The following is a 26,922-nucleotide window of genomic DNA, read 5'->3' on the forward strand; positions in this document are numbered from 1 at the left end:
GGCGCGGCGTCCACCATGCTGCGGCTCCGACTCCGCCTGCTTTTGCCGCCGCCGGTACTGCTCCTGCTGCTGGAGCCCGCCTTGGGGCCGCCTGGATCGGCGGGGCTGGAGCCCATCAGCACCGGCATCGCCATCGGGGCGGCCTCGGCTCTGACCGGTTACCTCTCCTCCCCCCGCTTCTACTGCGCCTTCGTGGAGTGCTGCCCCGGCGAGGAGGAGCGGCCCAACAGCACCGGTACCTGCAGGCAGGGAGGGTGGCTGGCTGGCCCCATAGGGGGCAAAAAGCGGGATGTAGCAGCCCTAGCCCCACCATAGAGAGGCAAGGAAAGAGGACGAAAAATAAGGCAGGGCTGCCCCCCTAGAAGGGACTTCCCCCCTTATAGGGAAGTTGGTTTTGTTGGGTGGAGGGGAGAGAGAAAGAGAGAGTGAAGTAGTTTTGGCCCCATAGAGTTGTTCAATTTGGTTGTGCTGTGTATTTAAGGAAAGAAGTTGTCTTAGAGTCCATCTAGCACAGTATTATCTACACTGCACTCCTGGATTTCTGAAGGATATTTCCAACTGTAGCTGGATAATGCCCAAGGTTTATTTATCTATTGCATTTATATCCCACCTTTTTCTCCAAGGAGCTCAAGGTGGCATATACAGTTCTCCTTTCCTAATTCAATCCTCACAACAACCCTGTGAGGTAGGTCACACTGAGAAGCTGTGACTGGCCCAAGGTCCACCGGTGAGCTTCAGAGGCCAAGTGGGAATTTGAACCCTGGTCTCCCAGGTCCCAAGCCCAGCACTCTAATCCCTGGACCCACACTGAGGGTTGCAGGAGTGCCTCTCTGAAATCAACACTCTCCACCTTTGCCTCTTTGCAGCGCTCCGGCAGAATCTGGACAATAAGCTTTTCGGACAGCACCTGGCGAAGGACGTGATCCTGAAGGCGGTGACCGGCTTCGTCAACAATCCAAACCCTAAGAAGCCCCTGGCACTCTCCCTGCATGGTTGGGCAGGGACGGGCAAAAATTTTGTCAGCCAGATTGTTGCCGAAAACATCCACAAGGCTGGGCTGAAGAGCAAATATGTCCACCTTTTCCTTTCTACACTGCATTTCCCCCACGACCACCAGATTGCACTGTATAAGGTGAAGGTGTAATTGGTTGAGTGTTTTTGCAAGGCTTTATGTTGCCGATTCTAGGCTTATTTTGTCCTCGTTTTACAGAGTGGGCAAAGTGAGGCAGCTCTCAGTCTCAGCTGGAGCTGATGGGAGCTGTGGTTAAAAGCATTTGATTATCATTGGGTTAGTGAAGGCATTATAGCCAAGAGCACTGAAATATCTGAATAGTAAAACTCAGTGGTTAAGCACATGCTGCCTCCACTCCAAATACCACCTGCTGGGAATCTCAAGGAGTTGCTGTTGTGGTTAGACCTTGCTGGTGCACCTCCCACAGGCATCTGGTGGGAACAGGATGCTGGACTAGGTGGGCCACTGGTCTCATCCTGCAGACTCCACTTATATTCTTAAGTTTTTTTGCATGCAGAAGGTCCCAGGTTCAACCCCCAGTATCTCCCTTGCCTGAAAGCCTAGATAACCACTACCAGTTAGTGTTGACAGTACCGGGCAATATTGAATTCAGCTCTTCAATCAGAACTGTGAGAACTAGAATTTTACTTTATGTTAAGGGGAAGGCCTGTAGCTCGCTGGTACAATACCTGCTTTGCATGCAGAAGGTCCCGGGTTCAATCCCCAGTGGCATCTCCAGGTCTAGGAATGTCCTTGTCTGAAATCCTGGAAAGCCCCTGCCAGTCAGTGTTGACAGTACTGAGCTAGAGGGTCTGCTTCCTGTCTTCCTTTTCCAGGGTCCCTATTCCCCTGAATAATTGAAAGCTTTTTTCCTAACTTTTTCCTGATTATTCTTTGCATCCATGAGCGCTAGAAACTTAAAAGTTACTCTAAATGAAACAGAGGTTCTCAGGAACATTGGGTTGTACACGGCATGCTAAACAGTAAGCTTGTGGGGAATCCTAGCTTGCAGAGGGGAACTGAGGTCTCCAGGACTTGCACCAGGTAGAGGCTTTGTTCTTCATTTGGAAATGCTTTCAATATTCTAGAAGGGCAGGAGAAGGACCACCCAGAAAAAGAAAACTTTGGATTTTTTTGATCCTATTGCTATGGCCTGTTGAGCACTCTCGAAAACCAGTAGTGGTCATTTGCCTTCCAGTAAAAGGAGTTAATATAGGAGAATAATGGAAAGTGAAAGCTGAGAGTTTGTGGAGCTGCTTCCTTTTTTAGGAATGGACGGAGCTGCCTTATATGACTGTGGTTAAGAAGCCCCCGTGTCTGAGAAATTGGTTAGTTGCCTACCCTGGATGGGGTTGCACTCCCCCCCCCCCCCGAATGAGAAAGTTTTCAGTTTGGGGGTGCTTCTGCATCCGGTTCTGTCACTGGAGGCGCAGCCAACTTCAGTGGACAGTTCAACAGCTACGGCCATCCCTGGACCAGGAAAGCCTTGCTACAGTAGTTCATGGCTTGGTTGCTTCAAGACCGAATTACATCAGTTTGCCCTGTGTGGAACTTCCCTCACACGTGATCCAGAAGCTTCAGTTAGTGCAGGATGCTGCAGCTCAATTGCTGACAGGAGTGAGGCCTCGTCAGCATTATAACACATGCGCTTAGAAATCTGCACTGGTCATTTGCTACCGGGCCATGTTCAAAGTGTTACAGTTTGGGAACACTTTATCCTGCATCACCTTACCCCACATGTGACTGCTTTGATCAGCCTGATTGGCACTACTACAGGTACCATGTATTACCCATTCCACATTTTAAATAACTTGATCATTTAGTGGGGCAGCACCTGCACTTTGAAATTCCCTGCCTCTTGATATCAGGCAGGCACCTTCACTATACTCTTTTCAGTGCCTCCTAAAAACATTCCTGTTCAGCCCAACCTTCTCACATGCTTAGAAAGTTGATGTGGATTTTAATTTTAGTTAACTTATTGTGTATCATAATGAATTGCATTTCCCCCCTGTTTTTATGGTTTTATCTTTTTTGCAAACCACTTTAAAGTTGTTACTCTACAGTTCTGTGATCCCGTGAAAAAAATGTGTTGCAAGTCAAGCTCTGTTTTAAAGGATGGTTTTACCCTCTGCCAGGCTCGGGCCTGCAGTAGCCCTCCTCCTGAATGCAGTTTGGAATTTACACCAGTTTACGTTAAAGCTGGCATAAATTCCACCACTCTCTTAGATTTAAGGATCACTCTGTCCGACTTTTGCCTTGGTTCTTTGGTCAATTACTCAAGTAGGGTGTCAGGGATTTTTTAATGTTAAAATCAGAGCATCCTCCATAATTGGGTTGATGCTGAAGAACTGTAAGATCAACCTTTTAACCTCCTTACTGCTTTGGTCCAGGAGCAATTGCAGAAGTGGATTCGGGGTAACGTCAGCGCCTGCGCCAAGTCGGTATTCATATTTGATGAGATGGACAAGCTTCACCCAGGACTGATAGATGCCATCAAGCCTTTCCTTGACTACTACGAGCAGATTGACGGTGTCTCCTACAGGAGGGCAATCTTCATTTTTCTCAGGTTGGGAATCTCTTTGCCTGCAACCACAAGCCCTTCATTTGATGGTTTCCATTTGAAATTAGATGAGTCTCACTGGATCAGTTCATCAGAGGCCCATCTAGTCTTTTAAACTGGAAGCTCAGAAGCAACTGAGTACAACAGCAACTCTCCCCTCCTGTGGTTTCCAGAAGCTGGCATTCAGAGGCAGAGCACAGCCAGCAATAGCTTTAGGTAAAGGTAAAGGGACCCCTGACCATTAGGTCCAGTCGTGACCGACTCTGGGGTTGCGGCGCTCATCTCGCTTTATGTGACCAGCATGACTAAGCCGCTTCTGGTGAACCAGAGCAGCGCACGGAAACACCGTTTACCTTCCCGCTGGTGCGGTACCTATTTATCTACTTGCACTTTGACGTGCTTTCGAACTGCTAGGTTGGCAGGAGCAGGGACCGAGCAACGGGAGCTCACCCCGTCACAGGGATTTGAACCGCCGACCTTCTGATCAGCAAGTTCTAGGCTCCGTGGTTTAACCCACAGCGCCACCCGCATCGCTCCATCAATAGCATTACCTTCTCCTAATCCTATTTCAAAGCTGTCCAAGTTGGTGGCCACCACTACCCCCTGTGGGAGTGAGTTCTCTGGGTTTAATTATGTCCTGCATGAAGGAAGACTTTCTTTTATCTGTCCTGAATCTCCTGACATTCAGCTTCATGGGAAGTCCACAAGACTGAATGTCAGGAGAAAGGGAGAAATGCTGTTTTATATCCTCTTTCTCTGTGCCATGCACAATTTTATAAACTTCTGTCATGTTACCTCCTACTGACCTTTTCTCTAAACTAGAACGTCCCAAATGCATCCATCATATAGGGGAAACGCTCCATCCGCTTTTGGCTGCCCTTTTCTGAAGCTTTTCCAGTATCCTTTTTGAAGCAAGGCAACCAGAACTATTGGCGCTACTCCTCGCAGGGTCGCACCACCAATTAATTTAGTGGCTTTACTATACCAGTGGTTTTATTTTCAAACCCTTTCCTAATGATTTCTAGCATTTTCTCTCTTCACCACTTTTTAATACATTCCTCAAGTGGGGGTAGGGGGGGCTTACCACATGCCAGCATTCTACATGTCTAGATAGGCTGAATATTTTTTTAATGTTTTTAGCATGCACCAAAAGCATCTGACTGATGTCAATAGGCAGGGAGTTCCAAAGTTTAAGTAAGATTGGTTTCTTACAAAATCAGGATGTGTATTGCTGGTTCTATTATGAAGCATATGGATTCCTAACATGTCTCCCACCCACCCCATTGGTTTTTCTGGCAGTAACGCTGGGGGAGACCTCATCACCAGAGTGACCTTAGACTTCTGGCACAATGGGCGGGACAGGGAGGAGATCCAGCTGAAGGACCTGGAGCCTGTGTTATCCGTGGGCGTCTTCAACAACAAGAACAGTGAGTTTCATTCTTTGCCCTCTGCCTTCCTCATCAAGCTAGAGATTTTGAATTTCTTCCTAACTCAAAGTTCTGTCTCCCATCTGTGGCCCTTTGTTGTTGGACTCCAACTCCCATCAGCCCCTGCAACCTGCATGGGAAGTGGTCAGGCACGATTAGAGTTGAAGTCCAACAACATATGGGGGGCACCGCAGTGGCTGCCCCTGCCTAGAGAACCAACTGCCGGTCATTGTAGGGAATCCTGAGCTAGATGTATTCTTTAGAATTTATATACTTCTCAGTTTAAAAAACAAATTCAACCATTAGCCAACCAGAGTATATTGAGAAGCAAAGCGGATAGTAAGCCTCATCTTCTCATCTTAATTTAACTGTTGCAACAGGGTCCCCACTCACCACATGCAGGAGGGAGGAGAGAACCCTGAACAATGGTATGCAAGGCCTTACATAGACTTTTGAAACTGCCCACCCTGTAGCTCAAGACCATCCCCCACAACATGCATACATTACAAAAGGAGGCAGTCTACAGCAGAAATCCTGTCTGCCAGGATATCTGATAATGGTCACTGATTGCATTACCTGGGCAGTCTGGCCATTCTTTTGTTATGGTTAATAGTTTAGTTCCTGAGTCCCAGGTCACAGGCTCACCCTGTTCATACACAAATAGGCCCTTAAGACAGGATTTGCAAGCAAAAGACAATGGGAAGGCTTTCCCATTTCCTTACTCCTTGCAGAGAAATGTTTGAGATCAATTTGGGAGAGTAAAAATGGCTTCAGGATTGCTCTTCTGTACTATTTCAGACACATGGTTTATATACTTATGTATGTGTTTGCCTTGTACATTTATGAACATTTAATTTATATTTGAGACTCGGAAGGGACTCAGATGGGCCTCTAGTGCAGGGGTCAGCAACCTTTTTCAGCCATGGGCTGGTCCACCGTCCCTCAGACCATGTGGTGGGCCAGACTATATTTTGAAAATAAAAATAAAAAATGAACGAATTCCTATGCCCCACGTATAACCCAGAGATGCATTTTAAATAAAAGGACACATTCTACTCATGTAAAAACACGCTGATTCCCGAACCATCCACGGGCCGGATTGAGAAGGTGATTGGGCTGCATCTGGCCCCTGGGCCTTAGGTTGCCTACCCCTGCTCTAGTGCAACCCCCCCTGCAAGGCAGGACTCACAGCTCAGTTACCATATTATGCAGTCAGAGGCAACAATATCTCCCAGTTCCCAAATCCACTCATTTTCTCAATTTTGCCCTTCCCCAGGCGGCCTCTGGCACAGCAGTCTTATCGACCGGAACCTCATTGATTACTTCGTGCCATTCCTTCCCCTGGAGTACAAGCATGTGAAAATGTGTATCCGGGCAGAGATAGTCTCCCGCAGCAACCCTGTCGATGAGTCAGTGGTCCAGAAGGTGGCCGATGAGATGACTTTCTTCCCAAAGGATGAACGGATCTACTCCACCAAGGGGTGCAAGACTGTACAGACCAAGTTGGACTTGGTGGATATTTGATTTTTTTTTAAATGCCATTAAACCAGAAGAGGAGGATGGTGAAGGGTTTCTTAAATCTGTTATCCTCTCTTTCTCCAAAGCACTTTTTTAAAAAAAATGAAAGAAAAACTCTGGGTGTGCACTTTTAAAAATATTGTGTGGGGCTTTTAGGAGCTGTTGGCTTTTTGTGGTCACACCTTAGGCATTTCCTCTCGCAATGTGCCACCAAGGAAACGGGTACCACTCTTGGCTTTAGGTAGAAATCACAAGTGTAAGACCAGGAGGGCAAACTTGTGGACCACCAGATATTGATGGAGTACATCAGGTGTAGGGAACCTTTGGCCCTGCAGGTGTTGCTGAACTACAACTCCCATCATCCCTGGCTACTGGCCCTGCTTGTTGGACACCGATGGGAGTTGTAGTTCAGCAACAACTGGAGGGCTGAAAGGTCTTCACACCTGGTTTGTAGCTCCCTGACTGTTCACCATGGTGGCTGCTTCAAGCCTCAGTAACAATTGGAGATCCACAGGTTGCCCACCCATGATGTAAGACAAGACCACAACTATGGACCATAAAGCATTAGCGTTCAACAGCTGGGATTTGCTAGGAGTGACTTTGCCTCTCCTCTCCACATTCCTCTAGACCAGTGTTTCTCAAATTTAGGTCCCCAGATGTTGTTGGACTACAACTCCCATAATCCTTAGCTGGCAGAACTAGTGGACGGGGATGATGGATGTTGTAGTTCAACATCAGCTGGGGACACAGATTTGAGAAACACTGCTCTACACTATGACACTCGGTCTGAAATGAAGGATGGCTAATGCTGTTGTGGCATCCGTACCATTTGGGGAATTTCAGCTCATGGGGTCATTGGGAAGCAGAGTGCTTTTCTCCATCTGTTGGCTAAAGCATTGCAAATTGTGCAAGGGCATCTTTCTAGGGAAGCTTGAAGTTATTCAGTGTGCAGGTAACCAGTGGCATGACCAGCTCTCCCTATGGATGGAAGAAAAGGTGGGGTCCTCTCTGTATATGGGACTCTAAAGCTGATCCACCTTCGGCTGTAACAATGCAGTTAGGTATCACATTGAGCTTAGGGAAACTGGCTATAATAGGCCATGAATTTGTATGTCTTTGCCCCTTAAATCTTGACAGTCATCCTTCCAGGAACAAAACACTGTCCCTAAAGGAGTGGGGAGTGTTGTATGTATGTATAATTTGCCTGTTGATGGGCTGGAACATTACCCTAGAGTTTTTGACGAGGTTTGCAGCTTTGGTATAAGTCTGAAAGGGGATTTAACTTTGGGTTCACTGTTACACATAGCCTGATTGGTTTGTTCTTCCCCAAACTGATATGCCTTCCCACCCGATGATGTTGGATTCCCAGTTCCAATCAGCGCACCCACACCCCAGCAAGTGTGGCCAGGAGTCAGGGATGATGGGAGTTGTAGTCCCCAGCTGTAGCTTCTGGAGGACACCAGGGTCAGGCAGCCTGGTTTAAATCCAGGAGGACTAGAATCCTTCCTCTCCAAATAATGCCTCTCACTCATCCTACCTGTATATATTTTTAATGGAAATTAAGGAACATATTTTTTTAAGTATCTTTTATCTCTCTATCTTTCAAAATGGTGATAAAAAATCTATTAAAGCTACAGAGGTTTGGGGATGGTGGGGAGAACTGGGTCAATTAACTACTTCCCACTGCAGCAATAAATATGTTTAGCACTATTTGCCAACCTGGGGCCCTCTAGATGCTTGACTGGGGTGATGGAAGTTGTGGTCCGAAACATTTGAGGGTCGCAGGATGGTGAAGGCTATTGTAAGGCTTAATTAAGCAGCATTTATTTAAAGGAATGAGAACATGAATGTGTGAAATGCAATTGGGATGTGCATGTGCACCGCAGCAAACAAGTAACTCCAGATGCATCTGAACAGACAGAATAGGCTACTCTGCAACTTCCTGTTTGATGGAGTTTTAGGAAAAGTAGACCCGTTGAAATTAACTATGATTCAAGTTGCTCCTTTTCATTTCAATGGGTCTGTCCTTGAGTGTGACTGATATTGGCTATAACCCTGTGTGTTGCTGTAGAGAATCTTGTTTAAGCAGGAGCTGCCAACTGAGCTCTGTCTAGGTGTAGCGGTACAATAAAAGGCCACTGAGCATTAGGGCAAATCGCTTAGGGTCCTGCTGCGGTAAAAAGTCGTTGCAAGGGACTAGGCATGAAAGAGGTTGGTTGCATAGTCCCTATTCTCCTGTAGCCTAGACACCATCTCATCAGATATTTTGCCAAGAGACAGAAGTGTGCTGGTTGAGTGTGTACTCACTTCATCTCACCATGAGGTTATGATGTTCCTTCTCATTCTTCACGGGGTTGCCCCATAGCCCTGTGGTGAAATACAGTGAATTCCTCGCCACTTGGGAATGCAACGGCCAGAAAAATCACCAAAGGATAAATTGGCAGTCTCACAACACAAGTTCAGAGTGTGAGGTTTGATTCTGTGTTGCCCCTTTTAAGAATCCAGAGGAACAGCTCATATGCGGCTGAGAAAGATCAGAATCAGTGGTTATGAAAAAATTGAAACTTTTAATTCATTTTAAAGATGGCCAGTGTGGGCTAAGTTTTGTAACTTCTATGGAGTGATTGTAGGTCAGTTGCTGCTATCTGTATTAAATCTTTTACAAAAGTACCATAAAACAGGTCTCTTGCCTTTCCTTATTTGCCCAGGTGTTCAAAACTGCAGTTCTGATACTCTGGGTACAAGAATAAGCTTCAACTGCCATAAGCTGCTGTAGTAAAAGGTTTTCATCTGCGCTCTCCTGTTATCTTTCTGCCTCCTTAATCCTCCCTGTGGTTTTGTTCATTGTCCAAGGAGACCGATTTGTCAAAAAAGCTAGTTTCTAGGAGATGAGAAACTTTATTGAAAGTTCATTGAAAGACCAGGATCCTGTGACCAATCAGATGACTCCAACAGCAGCAACCCCCCCCCCATTTGTAATACCCAGCAACTGGTATTCAGAGGCAAAATGTGCCTCCAACAACAAGGAGAGAGTGCAGCCATATCTGGTCAAATTATGCTGGCAATGCCTTTCACTTATTTGCATGGCAGGGAAGGGGGTGTTGACAGTAAAAGTATCCTACTGTAGAATTAGTCTCATTTACATTAACTTGCTCACCCACCAGCAGCATTTTACAACACACACACCCCGGAAAGTGGTCCATGGCTGTGAAAAAGGTTACTTGCCCTTGTTTTAAATCAATAGATGCAGGACAAAGAGACATTTGACCAATTATTTTACAATTTTATTTAAAAAATCAGTTGCAGGAGGGAATAATCGGGTAGTTCTAAATCAAAAAATCACAAAGCTGCAGTCTTCTCCCAACAGCACCTAGTTCAATTTGCTCCATGTCTTTTGGCTGATTCTGGGTTTGAGGCAGACCAATAAGAGCACAATCCTCTGTGTGCACTTAGAAGCAAGTCCCCCTGAGTTCGACAGGGCCTCCTTCCACCACAGAATATGCCTAAGTGATGTGTTGCACTTAAAATTGGTGTGAAGAAGTTGGTTGTGACAAACTCTTTCACATGTAGTTCACAGCAAGGAAGTTTCACCATCTCCCCACTCTGCAAACACACTTTGTTCAGTTCTTCACTCCTACAGAGCTTTTGAAAAAATGGGAGTGGGAGTTGGGTAGAAGGAAGGGACAGGGGACTTTCTTAACTAATCTAAGCTTGAATTCAAGAGGACCAAAGTGCAATTTGACTTTATGTAGGCTTAATCCAATGCCTCAGTTGACACATCAAAATGTGTGGGGTTTTTTTACTTATGGTTGCTTAAAACAATAATCTGAACTTCTTGGCTGGCAAAGTATGTTACAGTGATACTGCCCTGCTACTCAATCTTGTTTCTACATTATAGCAGTTGCTTTGCAGCCATCACTGTGACAGCTGTTACCCCCGGTTTTGTCCTGCCAAGCCATAGTGAAAAGTGTCCCTGTCCATGGTTTGGTGAGTTACGTGCAAAAGTGAGCCATGAAGAAGCATTTCTTCACAAATGCACAGACTTGACACAAAAATGCCCAGTTAAGGGTAGCTGTTAACTTTTCTATACCAAACAGATTCCTCCAGGAGAATTTTCTTGGGTTGTGTGCCAACAGCAGGATATGACCAAACTCAAAAGTGTGTGTGGCAACCTTTATATTTTTCTCTCTTCCACACTCCTTCCTGCCACCAATGTGAAATTAGGCCTCGGGCTGACTGCCTGTGAGCTAGATGCTGCCAAGTTTTGAAATGAGGACCTCTTGACACAAAACTGCATAATCCAACAGCAGCACTTGTGCTCTTTGTAAGATTCACTCTCACACTTTGGCAAGTGCCCTTTTAACATTAGATGCACTGGCTTTTCTTGAAGCTAGGCTGTTAAAGTAAAAAGATACACAGAGAGGTTACAGAAGATAATGCTGAGAACTTGGGAGTTGTGTTCAGTAAGATCGAGAAAAGCTGTTTTCCTTCTGCCCTACGTGAGCTTTGATTTATCAACTGCTCTTCTCCAGCACAAGATGGCTTTATTGGGATGAAAATCCAACATGGTTTCCCCACCACTCAAAATCAGCCCCTGGAAAGCTGCCACAAAACAGCAGGAGTGGAAGTTGTCCCACCTGTACTTTAAACCATCCTGGAAACCTCTGCCTGTTTTTGCCTCTGTGGTGCCAAGAGAAGTGGGAATTAAGGCAGGTAAAAAATAGCAACCCCTCTCTCTCTGTTAGTGCCACCATACTCCTTTTGATGGAGAGTGCTGTTTTCAAAATGCCTTTCTGAATTTGTCATTATTTTTTGTACATATAAATTAGTTTGAATATCAAAATCTTTCACAACCCCCTGCATTCTGAGATTTAAGGCAGTGGTTTTTAAGGTTTTGAGGCTGAGGGAATCTTTTGTGTCACACCTTGCACATTGCAAAGGATTCTGGGAGTGGCCTAGAGGGCCACCTCTGCTGACACAGGACAGTGGGTAAGTTTGTTACACTCCTCACATGGATAAGGGTGCAAATATTCTGCTGCTGAAAGGAGATGGGGGCCAAGATGGAAGCCAGTCTGACCCCCACGAGTATTCCCTCATTGAGGTTTTTCCCCCCATACTGGCCAATTTGTTGATGAACTGCCCCACCCCCCCAAACTTTCAAAGAACAGAAAGCCACCCCCGCAAACAGTTTGAAAATACTATGTTACATAGCTCTCTCTGCCGTTACTACTGAAACCATTTAAGAAAGAGTTGGCGCTCATGGAAAGCTGCACGTCTTTTCCTAAGCTGCCTCAAGAAACATTCCTTCATTCCTTGGGAGAAGTCATAATTTTTAAGAAGATTGGGAGGTGGTTCCAACATCAGAGATCTCATTAGAACTCAGTCACAGACATAGTCACTCTCTAGAATACTGGTCCATTAAGCAGATGTAGAAAAATTCAGGTGGTTTTCACAGGACAGGCATCAGTAAAAGATGCTCTGGAGTGGACCAAACCAAGACACAAGGCCACAAGACTGAGTAATTTGTAGGATCAGGTTCGTCATTCCTTCCACTCTGAGAAACTATTGAGCTGTCTCCTCTCTTTACATAATTTAAAATCTTTTTAAAAAAGATTCAGTTTCTCAAAGTTCTGTGATTGGGTTCATTTTCTTTGAAAATCAGGTAATCATAAATATATGCATTACAGGTAGAAATCCAGCTTTGTACAAACAGTCTTGCATCCCTTGTCAGAGTAGATCCGCTCTTCTTTTGGGAAGTAAGTCATCTCGTCAGCGACCTGGGTCACAATGTCCTCATCCACCTCATAGTCGCGGGATTCAAGCTCGACCCGAATGCACATTTTCACATGCTTGTACTCCAGGGGCAGGAATGGTACAAAATAATCAATGAGGTGTTTGTCGATCAGGCTGCTGTGCCAGAAGCCACCTGCAAAGGAAGGTAGCGATCTTGTTTGGTATGGGGTGGGGAAATATTTTTCTTTCATATATTAATTTTCTTTTTGATTTTATAATTTTGTCCAGAATTGCTTAAGGTACAAATACAATAAAATAAAGCCCAATACAGTACACTCCATGCCCCAAATACAATAATTTAAGCTTGATGTGGGACTTACCACATACTACAGGAAATTATGGCCAAAATCATAACATAATCATAATCAGGCCTATGGGCCACTTAGTCCAGCATCCTGTTCTCACAGTGGCCAACCAGATGCCCCAACATAAAACTCTCAAGCAGTACCCAAGCACAAGAGGAGCCCTCTCTCCTCCTGTGGTTTCCAGCAAGTGCTATTCAGAGGCATTTTCTGCCTTCAGTCGTGGAGGCAGAACATATATAGCAAGTAGGCTAGCCCTCTCCTCTGTGAATTTGTTTAATCCCCTCTTAAAACCACCTATGTTGGAGGCAATCACTGCTTCCTGCAAGTTCCATAATTTTAACTATGTGCTGGACCACAAACGGTTTGGTAAAAAGCCAAACAATAATGATTTTGTGTCGCTAGAGGTTTCATTTGCCCTACTTGCTGAGCTGGGATGTTCTTCGTGTGATCCATGGAGACTTTTTCAGTCAGGGGGGCCACATTCCCACTAGGGCAACCCTCCAGGGGCCACATGCCAGTGGAGGGTAAGACCAGAGGTAAAAGTAGGCAGAGCCAGTGGAGGAACAATGGATGGGACTCTTAACTTTTGTACATGCTAGTTTCACCAAACAAAAGCCAGGTTCGCACACCCCAAGGTGCTGGTACTGTATACTCTTGAGTACCCCCAGAAAAAAGCACTGCACCACCCATCTTTCATCAAGATAAGTAAGAGTCACTTTTCAAGGAAAGATTCCAGGCAGCCAAAAGTAGCTCAAGCTGGCCACAGGGTTAAGCTGCGTGGGGGGAAGCGAGCTTGGGAAGCCTTCTGAGGGCCAGAGAGATGAGGCCTGAGAGCCTCATTTGGTCCCCAGGCTACAGATTCCGACCCCTGTGTTAGGCAGCATTGATTTATCTTATCTGCATGCTGCTAATTCACACAAGGTAACATGGCAGTGTACAGCAGCATATACACAGCCCCACCTTGTTTTATTTTTCACAAAAGTATGGTTTATAAATATTTCAATCAATAAAAAAGGACTGCAGGCTTAATACCCCTGATTACTCACTGTTTTTGTTATTGAAAACAGACAAGGTCAGATCCAGGTCCTGTAAGCTCAGGTCCTCCCTCCTCTTTCCCCTCCTCCAGAAGTCCAGCGCCACCTCGGTGATCTTTTCAGCCCCTGCATTACTGAAGTGAGAAAGGAAGGCATTTTTTCAACAAGTGCCAGCTTTTAAAACCTTCCTTGCAAAATTTGCACCAGTTGCCAGTTTGCTACGAGCCCAGGTTCAAGATACTAGTACTGATAGGTAAATCCCTATACAGCTTAGGACCATGTTAACTAACAGCAGCCTGCTGGATCAGGACAATGGTCATCAGGTCCAGCATCCTGCTCTCACAGTGGCCAACCAGATGTCTGTGGGAGTCCCACAAGTAGCATTCCTGGTTCCAACTGTGGAGACACAGCATAATCATCATGGCTGGTAGTCACTGATAGCCCTCTCCTCCAAAAAGCTGTCTAATTCTCCTTTAAATCTATATAGATTGGTGGCCACCGTTCAAGGTTACTTGTGCGAACACCTTATCCCTTACATGCCCTGTAGATCCCTGTGGTGAAGTGTCTCCTGCAAGTTCCAGAGATCTCAGAAGCCCATTCTGTAGTAACTTGGAGCAGGGCCTTCTGTGTGGCTGCCCCAGTTTTGCAGATATGGCAGGTGCCCACCATCTGCACTTTCTGAAAACAATTGAAGACATATTTATTCTGACAAACTTTCCCAGCTGGATAAATGGATCTTTACTATGAGTGCTCAGTGCTTAAAGTTTTTTCTTTTTGTTTTAAATGTATTAGCTGCTTTTCTGTCTTTTCACTGTTTTTGATTGCTGTTTTGATTGATTGTGTAAATTGCCTTGAAATAGCTGTTTAGAAAGCAATAATAATAATAATAATAATAATAATAATAATAATAATAATAATTTATTATTTGTACCCCGCCCATCTGGCTGGGTTTCCCCAGCCACTCTGGGCGGCTTCCAACAGAAATGAAAAATACACTAAAATGTCACATATTAAAAACTTCCCTAAACAGGGCTGCCTTCAGATGTCTTCTGAATGTCAGGTAGTTGTTCATCGCCTTGACATCCGGTGGGAGGGCATTCCACAGGGCGGGCGCCACCACCGAGAAGGCCCTCTGCCTGGTTCCCTGCAACCTGGCCTCTCGCAGGGAGGGAACCGCCAGAAGGCCCTCGGAGCTGGACCTCAGTGTCCGGGCAGAACGATGGGGGAGGAGACGCTCCTTCAGATATACTGGACCGAGGCCATTTAGGGCTTTAAAGGTCAGCACCAACACTTTGAATTGTGCTCGGAAACGTACTGGGAGCCAATGTAGGTCTTTCAAGACCGGTGTTGTATGGTCTCGGCGGCCGCTCCCAGTCACCAGTCTAGCTGCCGCATTCTGGATTAGTTGTAGTTTCCGGGTCACCTTCAAAGGTAGCCCCACGTAGAGCGCTTTGCAGTAGTCCAAGCAGGAGATAACCAGAGCATGCACCACTCTGGCAAGACAGTCCGCAGGCAGAAAGGGTCTCAGCCTACGTACCAGATGGAGCTGGTAAACAGCTGCCCTGGATACAGATTTGACCTGTGCCTCCATGGACAGCTGTGAGTCCAAAATGACTCCCAGGCTGCGCACCTGGTCCTGCAGGGGCACAGTTACCCCATTCAGGACCAGGGAATCCTCCACACCTGCCCGCCTCCTGTCCCCCAAAAACAGTACTTCTGTCTTGTCAGGATTCAACCTCAATCTGTTAGCCGCCATCCATCCTCCAACCGCTTCCAGACACTCACACAGGACCTTTACCGCCTTCACTGGTTCTGATTTAAAAGAGAGGTAGAGCTGGGTATCATCTGCATACTGATGAACACCCAGCCCAAACCTCCTGATGATCCCTCCCAGCGGCTGCATGTAGATGTTGAAAAGCATGGGGGAGAGGACAGAACCCTGAGGCACCCCACAAGTGAGCGGCCAGGGGTCTGAACACTCATCCCCCACCACCACTTTCTGAACACGGCCCAGGAGGAAGGAGCGGAACCACTGTATGACAGTGCCCCCAGCTCCCAGCCCCTCAAGACGGTCCAGAAGGATGTCATGGTCGATGGTATCAAACGCCGCTGAGAGATCCAGCAGAACTAGGAAACAGCTCTCACCTTTGTCCCTAGCCCGCCGGAGATCATCAACCAGTGCGACCAAGGCAGTTTCAGTCCCATGATGAGGCCTGAATCCCGACTGGAAGGGATCCAAATGGTCCGCTTCTTCCAGGCGTGCCTGGAGTTGTTCAGCAACCACTCGCTCAATCACCTTGCCCAAGAATGGAAGGTTTGAGACTGGGCGATAATTGGCCATCGTGGCCGCATCTAAAGATGGTTTTTTAAGAAGCGGTTTGATAACCGCCTCTTTCAGCGGGTCTGGGAAGGCTCCCTCACGGAGGGAAGCATTCACCACCCCACGAAGCCCATCGCCCAGTCCTTCCCGGCTAGCTTTTATAAGCCAGGATGGGCAAGGATCCAGGAGACAGGTGGTTGGTTTCACTCGTCCAAGCAGCCTGTCCACATCCTCGGAGGTAACAGATTGAAATTGATCCCACACAACATTAATTAGTAAATTAATGATAGTAGAACAAGAAGCTAAACTCGAAGAAGAAAATTCCCTGCCACCAGATGATCAATAATTTAATGCCTTAGGCTAAGGTAATGAAATCTTTCTTCAGGACATATCCCAAAGATGGAGACAAGAGCTTTTAGTGCTGGCTCCTAAATTTAGAAGTACTTTTGCAGCTTCACATCCAGGCTTGTTCCTAACCTGAGGAAGATGAAGATAGCTTTCCGGTAAGACACACCGTCCAGCTCCTCGTAGTAGTCCAGGAAAGGCTTGATGGAGTCGATGAGGCCAGCGTGCATCTTGTCCATCTCGTCAAATATGAAGACGGATCTTGGGCAGCTGCTCACATTGCCCCGGATCCACATCTGCAACTGGTCCTTGTTATTTCAAAAGAACATGTTCTGTTTATTGACAGTATTGCTAAACCTGCCTTCTCAGCTTGTGGGGAGGGCTCTAAAGATAGCAGGGGGTTGCTTCAGGGGGTGTAGGCTTGGAGCAGGGCAATGGTGGTTCTGGCGAAGTCCCCACCCACCTTCCCTCCCTTCCGTCACTCAAAAGTAGGAACACTTCAGCTCAGTGGGAAACTTTTTTCAGACAAAGAGACACATACCCTTCCAGACACCCTCCTGAGGGCCTCATGCTAGTGATAGGCAAGGGCCAGAAGCAAGAGCGAGCAATTAATGCACATTGTACTTTTGTAGGGTAGGTTAGTTCCTAGTTCCTGCTCCCCTCTCTGTTCTCCATCTAGGCAAGCAGGAGTCACTTTCAAAATTCAAAGACATGTTGCAGCCCTTCCCCAGAACCACAGCTGTCAGGAAATAGTTACATCTAGTCTTAAAATGCAATCAATCTTTTTACCTTGTACTGGGAAATGTTCTGCTGATGAGGAAAATGCAGAGTGGATACAAACTGATGTACAAATTTGCTGTTGAGGCCTCCTTCATAAAGGCTCTCCACGATTATCCTACTAGCAAAGTTTTTGCCAGTCCCAGTCCAGCCATGTAAGGAGAGTGCCAGAGGTTTCTTCGGGTTTGGATTATTCAAAAATCCAGTAAGCGATTTCACAATCACCTTCTTCGCCAGATGCTGCCCAAAGAGTTGTTCATCCAAACCCTCTTGAAGCACTGGGGCGGGGGGAATAAAAGGAGTAACTGATTAAAAGAGCATTTTGGAAATCTGAAGTCCTTCTGTGCAAGCACATAATTTTTTGCCTGGCAAAGACTAGTGTGGGGAACCCAACCTGTATGAAAAAGCACTACTCCAGTAAGCCACGAAGTAAGACGAATAATAGAATTCTAGTGCTGGAAGTGACCCTAAGAGTTATCTAGCCCAAACCCTTTAAAATTCCCTGAGAAAGGCTCGGCTTCTTGATTTGTGAGCAGAGTCACAATTTCTTGGCTCTTTCAACCTTCATATCCAGTCGTTAGTCGGGGCAGGGGTTCCGTGGTCAAAGTGCCTAACGGAGCAAATAAAAAAGGAGGGAAAAGGATACCCACAGCTTAGTAATAAAGCAGGCAATGCTCATGCAGAAGGTCCAAGGTTCAGTCCTCAGTGACACCTCCAGGTAGGGCTGGGAAAGATCCCTGTCCGAAACCCTGGAGAGAGATGCTGCCTGTTGGTGTGAGCAATACTGAGCTGTTTGGACCAAAAGGTTCTCCTTCCCTGACAACTGCACACTCTTTCCTTTCATCATCTTCTTGCGATATCACAGCAGTCATCTCCTGATCCACAGAAACACTTAGGCGGACCCTGCACTGCCACTCCCCACCCCTTCCCTGGCACCAGTGGGAGCGTCTGGTCTCCACCTTCCTTCTCTGATGTCAGAGCATGCACACCACTCACCTCTGAGCAGAGCTCAGCCCACCTGGGCTACTGCACTCTGACGTCACAGAACCCGAACGCGAAATTCTCCCCCCCGCCCCCCCACTAGCTCACCTGTCCCGCTGCGGGCGCCAGGCTTGTGGAGACAGCAGTGGGCGAAGTAGCAGTAGAGCTTCGGATAGGAGATGATTCCTGTGAGGGCGGAGGCGGCGGCGCCGGCTATGGCCAAACCCAGGCTGATGGGTTCCACCGCCTGGGCGGTCGCGCTCAGCTGCCACAGCAGCACGGCGGCGCCCAGCACGAAACGCCTCCCCGCCCGGCGCGGGGGAAGAAGCTTCATCGCCGCCGCCGGAGGACGAGGAGCGGGGCCCGGGAGGAGCAGGACCCCGCTGCTTCCCCGCTGCCCAGTTTGCCTCAGAGCTGGCACTTCCGGTTCCTGGAAAAGCAGGTAAGTTAAATTTCCGGCTCCACGGGCGCCATCGTGGTGCCGGGCAGGAGCAAGGGCAAGGGCAAATGATTGGCGGAGCGCAGAGCCAGTGGGAAGCGGCGGAGAGAGTATCACGTGGGTTCGACTTTCTCCCTCCGCCTCCTTCTTCCTCTGCAAGGGCGACGGAGCCGTCTTCGTTGTTATTGTCGAGTGTAAATTCGCCACGTGGGTTACTCGGAAGCAAGCACCATGCTTTTTGCATTTTTAAAATTTTTATTTTGCTACTTTGCATGTTTGCAAGGGAGGCTGCTGAGAGAGGTAACTGAAGGGTGAAAAGCTAGTTTAAATATATTATGTATCATTTCCCAAAAGCCTTTAGCTTTTTCATATTTTTTAAATATGTATTTTTTCGTATGTCCACATCATATGAAAAAACGTCCCTTTATTATGTTTACACTTCCAGCATTTATTTGACACAGGCTTGCACATATTTGCCAATTTATTTGGTGTTAATATCATTTTCCTATCATTTTCCTTTAAAATAAAACAGGCTGTAATTTCATAACCACTTGCCACAGTTTTTCCTATGAGACCATGTCAATAAAAGGTAAAGGGACCCCTGACCATTATGTCCAGTCGCTGATGCCTTTGGGGTTGCAGCGCTCATCTTGCTTTACTGGCCGAGGGAGCTGGCGTACAGCTTCCAGGTCATGTGGCCAGCATGACTAAGCCGCTTCTGGTGAACCAGAGCAGCGCACGGAAACACCGTTTACCTTCCCGCCGGAGTGGTACCCATTTATCTACTTGCACTTCGATGTGCTTTCGAACTGCTAGGTTGGCAGGAGCTGGGAGCTCACCCCATCACAGGGATTTGAACTGCTGACCTGATTGGCAAGCCCTAGGTTCTGTGGTTTAGACCACAGTGCCACCCGCGTCGCCTAAATCTGCTTTTTAACATTTACATTGGTTTTCTATTATCTTACTATATTATGGAAAACTTTAATAAAAAAGAGTTCTGCAAAAGAAAGGAAACAATAAATTCCTCTCTGTCCCCTACCCATTGGCACAGTCAGAGTTCAAAGACACATTTCAGCCATGCATGGCTTTTGAGTGCTGAATAGAAACCACCACCCCCAAATAACAACAGATCCCACAGAGGCAATATATATATGATCTGGCAATTCTAATGTTTGTCCAGCAGAGGGCAATAGATGCATTCACAGCATTTCATCCTGGTTCATAAAAAACCCCAAACTTTCCCCCTGTACAGCAGACTTGAGTGATTAGATTGCAAAACTTGATTCCTATTTAGAATTATCCAGGCTGCCCTGCTAGGTAGGAAATCCCCATACACTCTTTCAATAATGCTAGAACTTGGGTCACCCAATGATTGTCAGGAGGTTTCAGGCAGAAAAAAGGAAGGCTTGTCTTCACACAAACTATAATTAGAAACCAAGGAAGGTGTTTTATTTATTTATGCCACTGAGCTATAGTCCTAATAAATATGCTGGCATATATTGAGTCAGATTCTTGGCCCATTCAGCTCAATACTGTCTACACTGACTGGCAGAGTTTCTTCAGGGTTTTGGGAAGGGGACATTATCAGCCCTGTCAATACTAAGATGGGCCAAGAGTCTAACTCAGAATAAAACAGCTTGTTGTGTTTTTGTTTCTGAACTGGGATAGCTCAGTTGGTAGAGCATAAGCCACTTCATCTCAGGCTTGTGAGTTCGTGCCCCACGTTGCATAAAAGATTCCTGTACTGCGGGGGGTTTGACTACATGATCCCCAAGATCCCTTCAAACTCTACAATTCTATGATTCTAAGATTAATACTCCTTGCTTTCCATTAGCAAAAAAGGGGAGAGCTCATGACTTGCTGGTTGTAATGGATGATACAGTGGTGCCTCGCAAGACGAAATTAATTCGTTCTGCGAGTTTCTTCGTCTTGCGGATTTTTCGTCTTGCGAAGCAAGCCCATAGGGAAAATCGTCTTGCGAAGCAACTCAAAAAACGAAAAACTCCTTCGTCTTGCGAGTTTTTCTTTTTCCAAGGCATTCGTCTTGCGAGGTACCACTGTACTGACCTAGAGGATGGTATGATAATTTAAAACACATATTCAAGGCTACTAACAAATCAGAAACTTCAGGCAATATTTAAAAACATGTCACATTCCCCATTCTGAATGGCAGTCAAAATCAAAATGTTAACAAAGGCCAAATGCAGTAATAATGTCTAAAAGCAGTACTGAAACTCAAAACACTGTCAGAAATGAACCAGAAGCCTTTGAAAACAGCTACTTCTTCAAACACACCTCACTAAAAACAACAGAGTGACCTCAACTGGGGTCAAGGGACCCAGAGTAGGGCCTCGTCTGAAAACCGGAGCATGCCAGAACTACTACTTAACAATTGGTGCCTGGGGTTGCTTCCGTCTCTCCCTTTTTCCTTGTGTGTCATGTCTTTCCGATTGTAATCCTGTGGGTGTAGGCTGTCTCCTTGTAATTTTAATGTGTGCCTCCAGGTGCCTTTTCGGCTGGAGAGCAGGGTGCAAATGCTCTAAAGAATTTTTTAATAAAAAAAATCAATATCAGGTATGAAATTTCAGAAAGAGGTGCTCTCCTTTAAAATGCACAGGTCCAGCTAACATACCTGGGTGCCACTTGCCAGCAATGTGTGGAGCCAGAGGTGGGCAGAGAAATATATGTAAATATTGTTGTTGTTGGTTGGTTTCTGCAAACACATGCAAACACCCCCTAACTATTCTTCATCCAGGTGAGTGAGTCATTGTCACAGTTTAAGGAGATATCCCACGCAAGGAGGAGTGGTCTGGCTCGAGAGGGTATGTGACGCTGGGGAGAGTCCTAAGGGCTACATGAAGAGGGCTGGGGGAGCACATTCTTCCACAGGACCTTAAAAGTTTACCATCCCTGGTACTTGGCAACACCGTATTTTGCCCTGAACTGCTCTGATCTTCCCAAATCCCTTCTGATTGTACAATGTAACTTTAAAAGGTTCTCCTATATTTGTTCTATCTCTTCATTTTGTGTCTGAAGTGGAACTGATTGATCTCTATTCAGCCTTGTTCAGACCCCACTAGAAGTCCTGTGTGTCTAGTTCTGGACACCACCATTTAAGAAGGATATAAACAAGCTGGAATGTGTGCAGAGGAATGCAACAGAGATGATCAAAGGTCTGGAGACCAAGCCTTATGAGGAACGGTTAAAGGAGTTGGGTGTGCTTAGCCTGGAAAAGAGGAGACAGAGGAGATATAATAACCATCTTCAAATATCTGAAGGGTTGTCATCTGGAAAATGGAGCAAGCTTGTTTTCTGCTGCTCCGGAGCGTAGAACACGAACCAGTGGATTTAAATGACAAGAAAGGAGGTTCTGACTAAACATTAGGAAGAACTTTTTGATGGTGAGAACTGTTCAACAGTGGAACGGACTCCCTCAGAAGGTGGTAGACTCTCCTTCCTTGGAGGTTTTTCAAGAGAGGTTGGGCAGCCACCTGTCGGGAATTCTTCAGCTGTGATTCCTGTAAGGGGTGGACTAAATGATCCTTGGGGTTTCTCTGAAATCCATAATACAGTGGTACCTCGGGTTAAGTACTTAATTCGTTGCGGAGGTCCGTTCTTAACCTGAAACTGTTCTTAACCTGAAGCACCACTTTAGCGAATGGGGCCTCCTGCTGCCGCCGCGCTGTTGGAGCATGATTTCTGTTCTCATCCTGAAGCAAAGTTATTAACCCGAGGTAATATTTCTGGGTTAGCGGAGTCTTTAACCTGAAGCGTATGTAACCTGAAGTGTATGTAACCCGAGGGACCACTGTACTGTGATGTCCCTGACCAATGAAGGAGCCTGCAGCAGAAGAGGTGAAAAATGCAGAAAATATTCTTTTTGTGGGGCAGCGGTGGGAGGAAGGGGCATTTAAGCCAGTGGTGTTGGCCTGTCCTACAACGCTACCACTGGCAGAACAAGTAAGCAAAGATAAAGCATAAACCTCCCAGACTAAGAAATCTTTGTCCAGGTCCTTACAGGAGTTGGAAATGAGTGGCAATGAATGATGAGGTGTCCCGAAGCTCAGGTAGGGAGGCTTAATGGACTATGAAAACGGTAGAGTGGTCTCGTTTTGGGTTTCTAATAAAAAAAGTATAAGCCTAAGCAAAATTTATACCTGCTCATGAAAGCTGTGCTGGAAACAAAAGAGGAGCAGATCCCCCCACCCCAACCAAACACACAAGACTCCCTTCACTCCGTATTTGCCCAGAAAGTATTGAAATACTTGGCTTTAATAGGGCACTTTCCTGCCCATGACCTGCAGTTTCCTGAGATGCAGAGTCAACTCTGTTGGGAAATGCCAGCTGCTACTGGTATTATGCAACATTTTAGCTGGATAGAATATCATACTGCATACAAGTACAGTGGGAAATTTTAGGTGCTAAATGCCCCACCACGTTTGTGCTGTCTGAATCAACATGGTCTGGGTCATAAGATGTCTTTGTTCAGATTGTGTTCAAAGGTGGACTTGCTTAGCAGTTTACCAAACAAAGTCCTTTGTGTAGTGTGCATTGTTAAACTGTGGAACTCACTTCTGCAGGAGGCAATGACTGACAACCACCAACCTAGGTGGCCTTAAAAGACGACCGGACAAATCCATAGGGGATAAGGCTACTAGCCATGGTGACCATGCTCTGTCTCAAGGATCAGAGGCAGGAATGTTAATAATAATAATAATAATAATAATAATAATAATAATAATAATAATAATAATAATTTATTATTTATACCCTGCCCATCTGGCTGGGCTTCCCCAGCCACTCTGGCCAGCTTCCAAAAAATGTAAAATACTGTAATACATCAAACATTAAAAGCTTCCCTAAACAGGGCTGCCTTCAAATGTCTTCTAAAAGTCTGGTAGTTGTTTTTATCTTTGACATCTGGTGGGAGGGCGTTCCACAGGGAGGGCACCACAACCGAGAAGGCCGTCTGCCTGGTTCAATGTAACTTGGCTTCTCGCAGCGAGGGAACTGCCAGAAGGCCCTTGGTGCTAGACCTCCGGGTAGAATGATGGGGCTGGAGACGCTCCTTCAGATATACTGGACCGAGGCTGTTGCTGGAAACTGCAGGAGGAGAGAGGGCTCTTGCACTCAGGCCCTGCTTGTGGTCTTCCCCTATTCAGGGCATCTGGATGGCGCACTTTGAGAACAGGATGCTGGCTAGTGGCCTGATCGAACAGGCTCTTCTTCTTTTTTTAAAGACAGACTGGAGAGAGTTGCAGAAGTTGGGAGATGTTGTGGCCAAGTCTGGGAAGCCTTCCAGGGGCCTTTCAGGCCACGGAACAAGTCGAGAAGCCACCCGGCCCCCCCATCCTCCCCCCTTGCCTGTTGTTTATTACAGCCCAGGTCCTCTAAGAGCCTTGCCTCTTGCCAGACCTTTGCCGAGGAATGTTAACACTTTTCTGCCTTCCTGTGGCTTATTCCTCAAGGCCTTTCAGCAAGTTGGCTCCTTCGCTCTGCCTGTTTCTGCTCTTAATTCCACCAGCCCTGATTGTGTTTTATGTTCCCTTTCATCGGCGGGTCAGATTGAAAGTTAAGATGTGTCAGGGCGAATAATAATAATAAAACCCCCCACTCCTTTCCAGGGTCCCTAAGGTCAGCTTCCTAGGCATACTCTTGCCTTCGTCACCACTCCATGGGGTGTCTTGGAGATACAGAGCGGCTCTCTGGCCTGACCTTTAAGCCCGCCTGGGATGGAGAGCCGGCTGCCAAGTTTTTCACCACTGGCTCTCTCCTCTGCCTTTAATTGCAGCCCAGCAGCGTAACCAGCATTGCCAACGTTTTGTTTCAAGATGATGGGCCCTCTGGCTGGGGCTCATGCTTGGAGCCAGCATCAAAAATAGCAATTATGGGGGCAGACCCATAGCAGAATTTGTCAGGATCCATCCTGGTGCCTTCTCAGTGGAGCTTGATAGATCCTGGAATTTATTTCTTGGGCTTTCAGACCTGGGGTTATATCTGACATTAGTGCTGTTTGAAGACTGGTCACTGTTTGAAGACTATCCCTACCTGACTGGAAGGATACTGGAATCAGCAAGGGAGATCCACGTGACCTGAAGGTGCTGCTGTGCAATGCCAGGTCAATGATTCACAAGACCACTGCCATCCACAACTTGATCGTGGATGGAAGACTTGGCCTGGCATGTGTAACAGAGACTTGGTTTGATGAAGCAGATGGGCCGGTCCTTGCTGTTGCTTGTCCACTAGGTTTCTCTTACACACAGCAACCCAAGTCATGTGGGTGACGGGGGGGGGGTTGCAGTGATTTTTACGAAGTCATTAACCTGCGCCAGGCGTCCTATTGGGATGACCCAGTTTTCTGAGTGCATGTTCTGGAAGTTGGGCAATAGGGGCAGTACAGGATTCCTTTTGGTGTACTGACTTCCCATTGCACCAAGGATTCCATGCCTGAGCTGCTTCAGGTCGTGCCGGATGTTTTCCTGGAGACACCTAGTTTCGTTGTCCTAGGGGATTTTAATGTCCATGCCAACATGACCTTATAAGGGGCTGCTTGGGACTTCGCGGAAAGCATGGCCTCCATGGGGTTGTCCCTGAATAAGTTAGGCCCAACTCATAGTCGCAGACATGTCTTAGACCTGGTGTTCACCTCTATGGATGTGGGTGATCTGGCACTAAGTAAAAGTGAAACAAAAGAAGTCCCATGGTCGGATCACTTCCTGGTCCAACTGGACTTCTCTGTGCCCCTACCCCTCTGTAGGGAGGTGGGACTGATTTGGATGGTCCACCCCCTCCATTTAATGGATCCAAATGGTTTCCAGAGGGTAGTAGAGGATGTTTTATCCCATGTTGATGGCCTTTCAGCTGATTCCCTGGTGGCTCACTGGAATGCAGAGTTAACCAGGGCTCTTTACTGTCTGGCTCCGAAGCGCCCTCTCCAATTGCATGGAGCCTGGACGGCCCTGTGGTTTCCCCTGGAGCTGAGGGCGATGAAACAACCTCCCTCCAGGCGTCAAGGAAACAAACAACTATCTGACTTTTAGAAGACATCTGAGGGCAGCCCTGTTTAGGGTAGTTTTTAATGTCTGATATTTTTGTATGTTCTGATATATGCTAAGAGCCACCCAATGTAACTGGGAAAACCCAGCTAGATGGTGGGGTATAAATAATAAAATGATGATGACGATGCCCTATCACTTAACTATGACCCTTCCCCTAAAAATAAAGAAAGGTTCTACTCCTCATCGTTTTGAATAAAGAACAGAATTAAATAAAAACATTCTGAATTAATCAATTGGTTAGAGTGCCAGACTAAGACATGGGAGACCGGAGTTCCAATTTCCCACTCAGCCATAAAGTTATTTGGGTTTGACCTTAGGCCAGTTACCCAACCTCTTTCTCAGCCTAGCCTATCCCACAGGGTTGTTGTGAGGATAAAACACTCTCTCTCTCTCTCTCTCTCTCTCTCTCTCTCTCTCTCTCTCTCTCTCTCTCTCTTTTTCTCTCTCTCTCTCTCTCTCTCTGTGTGTGTGTGTGAAGAGCCACATAATCTCCATGAACTCCTTGCAGGAAAGGTAGGGATGTAAATGTAATAAATAAATTAATGAAAATCTATAGCACACACTGTAGATCAAAATAGCCCTGTGCTCAGAAAACCTTGCCTGCATGTATGTAAGCAGAGAGGTTGTTCTTTTCTAGCTAGAAGACTGCATTGGATTTTATTATTTCTGGGGCAGCTTGACATTTGCTTCCTGATGTTGCAAGCTATTCTCAACCATGACTTTTCTCCCTCTGTTGGCTACCCTTATTCATATACAGTATGCATTGCAAGGGGTGATAATGCTCGGACTTTTTCAGACCTATCATAAATACAGACAGCCCAAGCCCAATGCAATGGCCTACAGGGGAAAGTGGGGGGGGGGAGAGAATTCAGTCCCAGCTGAAATTTGAGAGTCAGACAGCAGTTTGTTTAACATTCCCCCTTGTTGTTCTTGGAAGGAGCAGACCATCTTGACAGGTTACCAACGCCAAGAGCAATCGGCGGCGGCAGCAACAGCAGCAGCAGGGTGGGGGGTTGGGTTGACATCTTGTTTTGTGATGAAGCTGCAAGGATGTCAGAATCTGGACGAGGTGGGGTGGGAGTCTCTTCCCACAAAGGCTGGAGGGGTGGGAAAGAGCTTTGGGGGTTCCCCTGATGTTTTCGTTTTGGTCGCTTGCAGGATACAGGGCAGACTTCTTTCCCGCTCAGACAAGAAAAGATGTTTCCCTTTCTACCTGCCCCAAGCACTACAAAATGGCTCAAGGGCCCAGCCACGTGTTTTGAAAGGGCTGCAGAAGGTTTCTGGCTGGCTTTGACCTGCAGGCAGAGCTGGGAGTGAGCCACCCGCTGGGAGGCCCCAGCTCAACTCTCCAGT

The 26,922-nt window shown here is 46.6% G+C and overlaps 2 protein-coding genes and 2 long non-coding RNA genes across 4 annotated transcripts in view; 2 read left to right on the forward strand and 2 right to left on the reverse strand.

Annotated features, from left to right (window-relative positions):
* Positions 1-9,195, forward strand: TOR1B (torsin family 1 member B). Its single transcript, XM_081897925.1, has 5 exons — positions 1-235; positions 867-1,132; positions 3,403-3,578; positions 4,872-4,999; positions 6,276-9,195. Exons 1-5 carry the CDS (start codon positions 16-18, stop codon positions 6,521-6,523), a joined length of 1,038 nt encoding a protein of 345 aa, XP_081754051.1. The 5' UTR covers positions 1-15; the 3' UTR covers positions 6,524-9,195.
* On the reverse strand, positions 4,869-21,430 carry LOC309362349. The gene is made up of 2 exons (XR_014164935.1): positions 21,286-21,430; positions 4,869-5,020 (listed from the first exon to the last, which is right to left on the reverse strand). It is a non-coding gene; the product is annotated as an uncharacterized lncRNA (long non-coding RNA).
* On the reverse strand, positions 9,780-18,451 carry LOC309362288 (torsin-1A-like). The gene is made up of 5 exons (XM_081897927.1): positions 18,181-18,451; positions 17,104-17,369; positions 16,447-16,622; positions 13,662-13,783; positions 9,780-12,443 (listed from the first exon to the last, which is right to left on the reverse strand). Exons 1-5 carry the CDS (start codon positions 18,404-18,406, stop codon positions 12,199-12,201), a joined length of 1,035 nt encoding a protein of 344 aa, XP_081754053.1. The 5' UTR covers positions 18,407-18,451; the 3' UTR covers positions 9,780-12,198.
* Positions 21,219-26,922, forward strand: part of LOC309362337 — an 8,657-nt gene continuing 2,953 nt past the window's right edge. Inside the window, exon 1 of the long non-coding RNA XR_014164924.1 lies at positions 21,219-21,333. This is a non-coding gene — a long non-coding RNA (uncharacterized lncRNA). The remainder of the gene's footprint in view (positions 21,334-26,922) is intronic.

The sequence above is a fragment of the Podarcis melisellensis genome (assembly GCF_964234715.1).
Source record: "Podarcis melisellensis genome assembly, chromosome: Z".
In the NCBI taxonomy this organism is placed as follows: domain Eukaryota; kingdom Metazoa; phylum Chordata; class Lepidosauria; order Squamata; family Lacertidae; genus Podarcis; species Podarcis melisellensis.

Coding starts and splice junctions, on each gene's coding strand:
- TOR1B (XM_081897925.1), top strand. CDS start 16: ATGCTGCGGCTCCGACTCCGCCTGCTTTTGCCGCCGCCGGTACTGCTC. Junction 236..866: donor GGAGCGGCCCAACAGCACCG/GTACCTGCAGGC, acceptor GCCTCTTTGCAG/CGCTCCGGCAGAATCTGGAC. Junction 3,579..4,871: donor GCAATCTTCATTTTTCTCAG/GTTGGGAATCTC, acceptor TTTTTCTGGCAG/TAACGCTGGGGGAGACCTCA.
- LOC309362288 (XM_081897927.1), bottom strand. CDS start 18,406: ATGAAGCTTCTTCCCCCGCGCCGGGCGGGGAGGCGTTTCGTGCTGGGC. Junction 16,623..17,103: donor AGAACATTTCCCAGTACAAG/GTAAAAAGATTG, acceptor TGAAATAACAAG/GACCAGTTGCAGATGTGGAT. Junction 12,444..13,661: donor TGTTTTCAATAACAAAAACA/GTGAGTAATCAG, acceptor CTTCCTTTGCAG/GTGGCTTCTGGCACAGCAGC.